Here is an 11019-nt window from a genome sequence, read left to right on the forward strand (position 1 = left end):
AAAATTACTTCCTCCCCTACAAGTTGAACACTAAATGTCATATTTGAGTGTATATTTCATTATACTAGTGATTGAAATCTATAAGTACCATGCCGTAAGGTAAGTTTCAGCTTTTGTAAGTTTGAAGAATAGGTTCTGAAATAACATTCTTTCATGTACCACTCTCAGCACTGTACAAGAATAGTAACTAGATGATTATTGCTTTAATATGAAAAGTGATATTATAATAATTTCTATGATTTTTTTCTTTAAATTGAATAAGAGTATAAAGAGTGTATTTAATAAGTAAGGCAATATTTTATACATTGCCTTATACAGTGTCTAAAACTGCTGGTAGCTTGGCAAAAAAGGCTGAGGCCCCAAACTGTCCTAGTATTCATCCATTCTTCACTCCATCCACTCCCAGGAAAAGATTCCAGTTTCACTTTAGAAAGTCCTTGATGAAGGAGTAAATATTAGTTTTATCAACTCTCAAACCTTCAGTATAAGTCATTTTAGTATTCTGAATGATGAAATGAAATATGCATAAAGCACTTCTGCTCCATACTAAAGTACAATGGTTGGCCTAAAGAAAAGAACCTGTGCGATTTGAGTTGCTACATTAGCAGCTTTTTCCTGGAACACCATTTTTACTTGAAAGCGTGACAGACAAACTATGATTATTAAGACTTGAGTATTTGAAAGATATTTTTCTCAGAAAAGTCTATCATCTCAAGGAAAAAAAAATGATGGTATTTGTTGTCAATTATAAAATGCAAGCTTTAATGCAAAATTTATTTTCTAATTTTTCATGCAAAATTAGAATTTTGGAAAACTTCAAATTCTTCATTGTTAGCTTGAAACCTCTCCATATACAAAAACTTCTTATGAGACCAGTGGTATATTACTGATTGTGATTTTTTGATATTGTATAATGAAGTATATCAACATTTGGAACCTTTGCATGGCTCAGTGAACCAATATTTTCCAAATGACCAATGCATGATGTTATGAAATATTCATTGGTAGAAGATCCATTCAGAGTACAAGATAACCATTGAATTTTAATGCAGCTGAGTATGAAACATCAGATTCCAAATGGCAAGAAATCTTGAGCAGACTTTGGATTTCCACAAGATACGAAATTTGAGAGTTATGAAACTACTTTGAAGAAACTTCCACTTGTGCAATTCTAGTTTAGTAACAAAGAAGAATATTCACAATTATATGAAAAGTCTAGGCTATTGAAATTCTTTTCCATTTTTAACTACATTTCTGTGAAGCCAGATTTTCTCTATATACTTCAACCAAAATAGTGAACTGCAAGAGATAAAATGCAGATAGAGGTTCTAGCTGTGTCCTACCAAGGCAAAATTAAAGAGATTTTCAATAATGTAAAATAATGTAAAAAATTTATTTTGTGTGAATTATTATTTTTTAATAAAAATATGTTAAATCATGGGCTTATTTTTAAATAAAATAATTTTTTAAAGTCTCAGTTTTAAAGTCTATTACAGTACATATTTATAGAAATAACACACAGAAACAAATTTTTTTGTCTTCAATAATTTTTAAAGTATAAAGAAGTCCCAACACCAAAGGTTTGAGAAATGCCAACATAGACATATTTAGAAAACTTGGGCTCAGAAAGGTTTTGTCCTTTTTCCTCCAGCTCACATTACCCATTTTCGTACCACCTGCTAGCCAACTGCTAAATTAATGCTCCACATAATTTTTTAAAAATAGCACCCTACTGCTGATATCCATTACTTTATTGGGTAGAGTGGTCTAAATTACCGTAAAAAAAAAAAAAAAATAGACCCACACATGTATACCGTAAAATGGCTCAAACACAATAAAAGTGATTTCTTGCTTATTTAACAGTTGCTGGCTTTACTCTACACTGTGATTCAGGAGCCCAGGATCCTACTGCTTTCTGGTTCTGCCATCTCTTATAGCTTTGTTACCTACATCAGCTGGCAAAACGGTGAAGGTACAGTCACTTCTTTAAAACCTTGCCTTGGAAGTGGCACACGTTACTTCTGCTCACATTCCATTGGTGAGAATGTTAATGGGCAAATCTGGATGGTAGCCACTTATTAGCTATGGAAGGGGAGAATAGATTTTGGTAGCTGGCTGTCTACTACTGTCATATAGTGTAGGTTCAGAACTGGATTTTGTTACGTGGCCTTGTGTAAATTATTTATCTCTGAGATTCATCTTTATTGAAGCTAAATTGAGTACTGGGGTCTTATCTGTCATGTTTTCTGCTCTATGCTTGATTCTGGGTATATAGCGTGAATAATATACACAAAATTCCTGCCTTCATGGGATTTAGATGTCAACTGGAGTTTCTGTTTCATGACATATGGGTTAAACTTGATTCAAACACTCAAATTTCCTATCTAGTGAAAGTTCAAAGTCCACTCAAGATTTTAAAAAATTTGAAAGATGACATTCTTGTGATCTCATCTGCTTTCTAACCTCATGTTCCTAGATGAGCTGTCTTTAATTCACCACATTATCATGGATGCTAAATATAGCCATTGCTCACATTTCCACCAAGACAACTCACCTAGACCAAGCATATGTAATGAAGACTTTCCTAAGGACTTTGAGAAAGGTCATAATGTCCATTGCAGACCAAAATTTCTGTATCCATATTAGCTATTTCTGCTTTCAAAATTCTTTTTGACTATCTAGTCACCTTGGGATCTGTTTGAATTTTTTTTCCTATCCAGTGGCCAGCATTCCACATCACTGATTCCTCTCCCACCTCTTGGAATATTTCATGAGAATTTGAAATTATTTTCCTTTATAATTTAGAGCATTTCAGCTTTCTTTAGCTCCCACTCCCAAACCCTAAGATGCCCATTAAATAAAGACTCTAATTCTAAAAGAATATAGTTTTAGGAGGAAGCTGTGATTGAGTGTATATTAAAAAAAAAATCTCCATATGTTTATGTTCCCTAGGATGATGGCTCAATTCAGGCCTGGGATAACCAGACCAAAATTCCTGAGGGCAAGGACTGTCTCTAGAGCATAATCATTACTTGGCATATAGCAACACGTAGTAAACATTTTTAGAAAATAATTATTGAAATCAGAGTCTTTGATGAATATTGGGATAAATGACCAGCAGTTTAGTAGTTTATAGTGACACCATGGGGAAGAAAATGAGGAAGCCTGATCTCATTTCTGTATTTCCTCAGTATTTGGTTGCGCTTGTCATAACATAAATTAACAAGTATCATTGTATGTTTTGGTTATTTTACAAAGATGGCTGTGTTCTGGTAATGATTGATGAAAAATTGGTGGTTAAAGTTTTCTGAAATTAATAATAGGATAACAAAAATAATGGTGGGACATTAACCAACACAGAAAGGGTGCAGAGGAAGATTGAGAAAATAAATTAGCATTGTATTGAACTAATTTATAATGGTGGGACATTAACCAACACAGAAAGGTGCAGAGGAAGATTGAGAAAATAAATTAGCATTGCATTGAACTAATTTTTTCAATCATTCTCTTTAAAAATCTACTTTTAAGTAGTAATCTCTTAAATTCTCATTACGACCTAGATAGTATTTCCCCATTTTACAGAAGTGGAAACTCACGCTGAAAGTGGTTTGCTAACGGGCGCAGGAAGAGAGGGAGAACTAGAACTCAGTCCTCAGGTCATCACGGCACTTGAAGACTAGAATTATCTCTTTCAACTGTGCGTTATAAGAAATTGTAGAAAGAACAAAGGTCAGGTTTTGCTACCTAACACCAACTCGTTTGAAACCTTTACAATCGATGGTTGCGGCGAGCAGCTACGGAACCCCGAAGTAGTCGATCCTCTCCAAGAGCTCTGCGTGCGCGTGCCTGAGATGGTGACGTCCACTGCGCGCCCGCGGCTGCACCGCCGCAGTGCTCCGTCGCCATAGCGACTGCCCTGGCAACCGCGAAGCTCTGCAGGCCGACGGGCGGGCTTCGGGTTTGGAAGAGCTCTGCTCTTCCTAGCACTTCCCTCCGGTCTGCTTTCTTCCTTCCCTCTTTTCTTCCCTCCCTTCTCTCACCCCCTTTGCACAATCATGGCGGGCGGAGCCGGGGACGTTCGGAAGCTTTTCATCTTCAGTACCACCCAGAATTACTTTGGACTAGTATCGGAACCCTTGGACCAGACGTTGCTGTATAACAGTCTTGAAATCAACAACTTCTTGGATGACGGGAATCAGATGCTCCTCAGGGTGCAGCGATCCGACGCCGGGATCTCCTTTTCCAACACGGTATGGTTTCCTGCACCCCTGCCCTGAGCTCCCTTTACGTCCCCAGTCTCAGCCAGAGGGATGTCGGGTCCCTCTACAGCCTTCTTCGTCGGATCCTCTTCTGGGGCCAAACGCTGTCTCCGCCTTAGCTGAGCTGTTCTCTTCCTTCAGCGTGTATTTTCCAAGCTTGCATTCCACCTGGCCAAAGGAGGTTGCCCGTTCACACACCCGAAGAGAACAATTATATTTCTTCTAGTTTCTTTTCCCTAAAGTCTAAAAACAAACACCCCTCCCCAAACTAAACGAAAAAACTTACAAAATGATACAAAGTTTAAATTCTTTTTTGATGTACAGTATGCAATGCATTGATTTATTTAATTGCACCGCTGCCTCCACTGGCAGGATTGCTTAAATGGTTGCATTTGCAATCAGGATGTGTATATAAATTACATATACATTAATATATGTTAATAAATTAAATATATACATTGATAAGTTAACAAACATACATTTGTTTTATATATATCATAAATAGCTATATTCTGGGTAGCAGTGAAGGTTAAAAGTTTCCTAACGTCCTTGGTATGTATATATCGAAGAGTAATACACAGAAAATAATTGCCTCATACATTAAAGGAGCTTATTAAATGGATGAAAGGTAACTCAGACATATTTTTAAACCTTTTCCTCTGGTGTCCACCAATGTCTCTATGTCTAACAGAGTTTTTGAAACAGCAAGTGCATTTTTGTAGGATGATTGAATCATTCACCCCATTCACTATGAATCTTTAGACTTGAATTTAATTCCACTCTATTCAAAAAACTTTTATTTTGAACTCATTACATGCAAAGCATTGGTGGATTTAAGAAAATATAAAAAGGATGGAATATCATAGCAAACATTTATTTTCTCTTTACACTGTTAGGCACTGTTCTAAGTGCTTTATGTGCGTTAGTTCATTTAATATTCACAACACTATAAGATAGAAACTATTTTTACTTCCATTTTATGGCTGAGGAAAGTAAGGCACAAGGCTAACTGTTAACTACCTCACTTCTCTAATAAGAAGTATAATTCATATTAGGACTCCCTGCTTCTGCCTTCCAGAGCCTCAGTCCAGTGGCCTACAACACGAGTCCCCAACCACCTGGGCAATTACTAGTATGGATTGTGGCTTGTTAGGAACCAGCCCTCACAGCAGGAGGTGAGCGGTGGTGGAACAAATGAAACTTTATCTGTATTTGCAGTATTTACAGCCTCTCCCCTAGCATCACTGCCTCAGCTCCACCGCAGATCATCAGGCATTAGATTCTCATAAGAGCGCACTGGTCCCTGGTGCCAAAAAGGTTGGGGACTACTGGTCTACAATGACATATACTCAACAAATTATAAAATTAGGGAACACTGTTGGAAATGCCACTGAAAGTTTAGATAGAGTGTATTGGGAAAACAAGATAAGGGGGGGTTTGAATTTGTGAAAAATGTATCTTGGGTTGGATTTTGAAAATTAAAACTTTTTAAAATTAATGCCGTTACTAGTAGAGCCCAACAGTGTATTTTATTTTTAGTCACACCCCACATTACAGATTTTTAGTCATATTTGAAAGTGTTTTGTTATATATTAAGTTGTACTTTAGATGTCTGAGAGCCAGCATGATTTAATGTTAATAAATTAACAAATATTTATTGAGTACCTACTATAGGCCTAGCACCGTCCTAGGTGCTGGGAATACAGCCATGAACATGTCAGAGTTTGTCTTCAAGGAGTAACATCCAAGTGGACAAAGATAGGTGAAGTACATGCACACAGATACATAATGTGACATAATTTTGAGTGTTGATAAGTGCCGTTAAGATAAAAAATAATGTTAAAGTAGTGGTGGGAATGCCATAGGGAACTGTATTTGTACAATAGGAAGGAATACCTGTCTGGATTAGTGACTTTTGAAATGAGATTTGAATGATGAGTTGTAGGCATATATAGATTTAAGGGAAGAGTGTTCTAAGCAAAAGAAATGTAAGTACCAAGTTTCTAATCTGGGTCTTTCCTTGGTTTCAAGGGCCAGGAAAAAAATCCAAAATGATTGCTGAAGTTTAATAAATGACTGGAGGGTGGAGGATTGTCACAGGCTGATCATTTAGGACCTTGTACCTCATTTAGGTTGAAATAGGAAGTTGGTAATCTTAAGCAAGAGGGAGATGTGATCTGGTTTATGTTTTAGGATAGAGGTTGGCAAACTTTCTCTAATAGTCCAGATAATATTTTAGGCTTTGCAGATCATATTTGTTAAAATTACAGCTATGCCATTGTAGTGTGAAAACATTCATAGAAAATATGTAAGTTAATGAGTATGGCTACAGTCTAATAAAACTTTATTTTTGGACACTGATATCTGAATTTCATATAATTATGTGTCATGAATTATTTTGATTTTTTAAAAAATGTGAAAAACATTTTTAGCTTGTGGGATGCACAAAAACAGGCAGCAGTTTGTAATATGTTGATCCCTGGTTGATCCCAGTAGGTAATAGCGGTATTTCACATCCTCAAAAAACAGTGTTACACCCTGAATGAATAGTTATCAAATTATAGTCAATTAGTAAATAGTGGTTGCCAATGTTAGGGAAACTGGGAGGAGCGGCTGATTCTATTTTCCTTTTCTCAAGGAACCATGAGCAGCTGTAACCAACTGATCCTTTGCTTTAACTCTGACTTTGGCTAGGACAAACTTATTGTCCTGATTGATGTTCCAGGGAGCCTTGGCCAGTGATTGTAGTTGCTGTCTTCAAAGTATGATGATAGAATGTGTATTTTCTGAATTTTCTTTTTTCAGATACGTGTGATGAGGAAGTACAAGGATATGTACTGTTTAATTACTAAGTAGTGACTTTTTCGAATTTACAGATCGGCAGCTTGTTATCTCACTTGCTTGTAATTGGAATAAAATGTTCACACTAGCAATAGAATTCTAATATGTGAAAATGAGAGTTTCAGTAATGCAGCTACACCAGTAAATGCCAGTTCCTTCCTAGCAGCTGAAAAATATAATGATTGGGATAAAAGAAAAGTAACGTGAAAGCTCGCTCATCTTTAAGATGTTTTTCATACACAGCAGCTAACTTGTTTGAAAGCTTTTTAATGCCTAGGCTTCTCTTCCTGGAAGAAGAAATGATAACAACTGTGAAAATGAGTATATAATGCAGAATTTTTTTTAGGTAGTATACTTTTCAGCTAATGAAGGAATTACTATTTTTTTAAAAAAAATTATTATTAGTTTCAAGTATACAGTACATTGGTTAGACATTTGTATAGTTTATGAAACGATCTCCCTGATTACTCTTTCCTCTGGCTCTACACGTAGCCATTACATTACTGCTGCCTGTATTCCCTAGGCTGTAATTACTATTAACTGACCTATTTTAAACATGGCTCCTTTTGTAAATTCCAATTTAGCTCATTCAGTTCCAATTTTAAATAATCTAGTTATATGACAATTTAATAAAAAAAGTTATATTCAAATAGTTTAAGGAAAAATTTTTAGTTCAAGTAAAGATGATTTTAGGAGACAGACAACTGAGTTCATTTGGGTGGTTGTTGACTTTTATGTACAACTTAAAAAGCACCTTTTAAAATGCTAATTTTAGCTAGAGGGTGATTAACATCCTGGAGTTGAGTGGAGAAGCATACTGCTAATCAGTGTGTACCTAGGACACACAGCTTTGATCTGAATCTTGTTGGAGTGGAGTAGTTAGCAGTGTTATGTCATCAATATTCACATAGTACCTTCTGTTTATAAATCAAAGTAGATTTTGCCTGTAAGTGGGGAAAACTTTTAAAACCTAGGTATTCTTAAAGAGCAGAGAAAGTTCGGTTGTAATATAATATATAATTATTTTAAAGTAACTATTTTCTTAAGGGATAAAATTACAGTGATACATTTTAGGAACTTTTCTTTAAATATTAACTTATGACAATAACATTAAAAATCATTTGTTTATCACTTTAGATTGATTTTGCTGACACAAAAGATAAAGTGCTGGTGTTTTTCAAGCTGCGACCTGAAGTAATTACTGATCAGAATCTACATAATAACATTCTTGTTTCATCTATGTTAGAATCACCTATAAATTCCCTTTATCAAGCGGTACGGCAAATATTTGCGCCAATGTTGTTAAAGGTGAGTAAATTAAAGTAGCTAGATGGTCATTCTTTTTTTAACCTAGGTTATTTGGATAAATGTTTTCATAAACGCAAACATAAAAAATTACTTTACTTACAGTTAATGTTAATATTTTACTTTTTAATTGAAATATTTTTTAATGAAAAAATTTATAGTAAGCTTTGTTGACAGATAGAGAAATTGGAAAAAGATATAAAATGCAACCCACATCAGTTCTTACATTACTATAAGGACTTCTTTCCTCTCTTATGAGATGTAGATAGTGTCAAGCTTTGAGTGAAATAGGCATATCTGGACTTTGATAGTGTTTCAGGAAGCCAATTTGATTGGCAAGCTTTTGATCAATGTTTGTTCTTGTCTGTTTTTATTTAGGATCAGGAATGGAGCAGAAACTTTGATCCCAAACTTCAGAATCTTTTGAGTGAACTAGAATCTGGATTGGGTATAGTTCTACGAAGATCAGACACTAATTTATCAAAGTTGAAATTTAAGGAAGATGACACACGAGGTATATAACCATAGTTTAAAGAAAGTCAAAACTATTGTCTTACTGGTACATTAGTAGATTAATATATTCTCTCACAGATTTCTTTCCATGCTTTGGGATCTTCTCTGAGCTTGAGCTTTTTTTAAAGGAATAGATCTATATGGATTTAGAGAAGAGGAAAATGTAATCTTTCACAATGTTCAGTTCATGGAAATAGGAAATATAGTTGATTATTGTTATTTGCATTAGTTATGTTCTATAAAGTCACCGTAAAAACTGAATTAGTAATTACTGCACCTTAGCTCCTAGGGGTAATACAGAATTAGGTTCCCATGAGTCTCTGGTCATGTTCAGTGCTCAACACATAACCTTGTCATATGTGTATTTGTGTTTAGAGACACTTTATATAATATATATTGTTGACTAGTAAACATTGACCTCATGACCAACAGCATTGTAACTTATGCATGAAAGGAACTTATCAAGCACAACTTTTTTTCTATAAGGCACATCACAGTGTGCTTGTGCTTAGGAATACTAGCCAGCACTATGTTTGGGGGCATTTTAAACAGCAAAGTCACCAACAAAAAGCACAAAAATGTGAAAAATGTGACACCAAATAGACTACAAAAAGGATTTTTGTTTACTAAGAAATAAGAAACAAGAAAGCAGTGCCGCTTTTATTCAACTTCATCTGGGAACTTATGTGTAGGGCGACTCAGAGTTTTCACTGTTCTGCACTTGTCTGTGAATGACCACACAAAGCACTGAGAGTATTGATTTTAGGTTACAAATAAATATTAGCAAGTAGGTGAATTCCTATATACAGAATCCATGAATAATGAGGATTAACCCTAACGCACACTTTGAAAAGATAATATGCCATTGACTTTTATTTTAAAATGTATTTTGTCAGAGCTAATTATAATTTTATTGTGGTTATAGATAAATTATTATTTATTTGAGAAATTAATATGAAATGCATGACATACACAAATTATTATTTTAAAATATTGGATTTAGTTTTATTTTTTGCTTGACTAGTAAATTATATGGATCCAGAAAGAATAGTGCATTTATTTCCAGAATGTGATTAGGCAACTAAAGATTATCCAGTTCATTGGGAAATTTAAAAGCAAATTTAAAAGTAAAACTATTTTAATTTGCTTATATTTTGAAATTTAATTGCAAACATTTATTGGTTAAATCACAATCATTTTCAATTTGGGTAATATCCAATAGCATGAATGGTTCTAGTATTAGATTTAGAGAAGCCTAACATTGGAGAAGCAAATTAATAGATGTAAGAAGCAAACTGACCATATAGGTATTAATGGTTTACAAAAGCATATAGCAGTCATACTGAGCAATAAACTTATTGTGAAGTATTAATTTAGTGCTTTTATTATTTCTAATGAATGTCAGTAAGAGCTTTCTGTTGATAGAAATTGTAAAACTTTTCTTCTATACATCCTCAAGAATACATGAAATATGCAAAATCAGTGTAATCGAACAGATAACTTTCTAGCTTTTCATTTTCAATTGATATATGTTTTTCCTTTTTACCTTTTCAGGTATTCTTACACCAAATGATGAATTCCAGTTTTGGACAGAGCAAGCTCATCGTGGAAGTAAACAGATTAGTAAAGAAAGAGCCAGTTATTTTAAAGAATTATTTGAAACAATTGCAAGAGTATGTGATTCTTACACAGTTATATATTAGGCTTTTGATTAAAATACTTTAGGATTCTGCTTTTAATAGATTTATCTCTGTTTTAAAATCATTACTTGATGATTGCGAACAAAATATATCCTTCATATATAGCAGAGTTTACTTAAGGTGTGTATTTAACATGAGTACAACTTCGAAATCCAAACTTTTGAAAAAGTTAAATTCTAATCTCTGGTAAATATTGTTCTCAAAATATAACTAGTTTTCTGCAGGTAGACAAGAAAAAACAAAAACTTAGTACACTAATGGAGATGTATCCATGTGGAGGTAATATATGTTCTTTTGAAAGAATGTTCACTTTATTCAAAGCATTTTGAAGTGAGCTGTAATACAAAAAGTCTTAGTTTTATACTTATTTGATTCATTATTCCTTGATGTTTCTACAGAGA

The 11019-nt window shown here is 34.2% G+C and overlaps 1 protein-coding gene across 1 annotated transcript in view; it reads left to right on the forward strand.

Moving 5' to 3' along the window:
• The first annotated feature begins 3890 nt into the window (after window positions 1-3890).
• DYNC2H1 (dynein cytoplasmic 2 heavy chain 1) overlaps window positions 3891-11019 on the forward strand; it is a 274915-nt gene continuing 267786 nt past the window's right edge. The window contains exons 1-4 of the mRNA XM_023535396.1: window positions 3891-4250; window positions 8238-8408; window positions 8784-8919; window positions 10473-10591. Of these exons, the coding sequence (XP_023391164.1) occupies window positions 4056-4250; window positions 8238-8408; window positions 8784-8919; window positions 10473-10591 (621 nt within the window). The 5' untranslated portion in view covers window positions 3891-4055. The remainder of the gene's footprint in view (window positions 4251-8237; window positions 8409-8783; window positions 8920-10472; window positions 10592-11019) is intronic.

This window comes from Pteropus vampyrus, unplaced genomic scaffold (assembly GCF_000151845.1).
Source record: "Pteropus vampyrus isolate Shadow unplaced genomic scaffold, Pvam_2.0 Scaffold139, whole genome shotgun sequence".
Classification (NCBI taxonomy): Eukaryota; Metazoa; Chordata; class Mammalia; order Chiroptera; family Pteropodidae; genus Pteropus; species Pteropus vampyrus.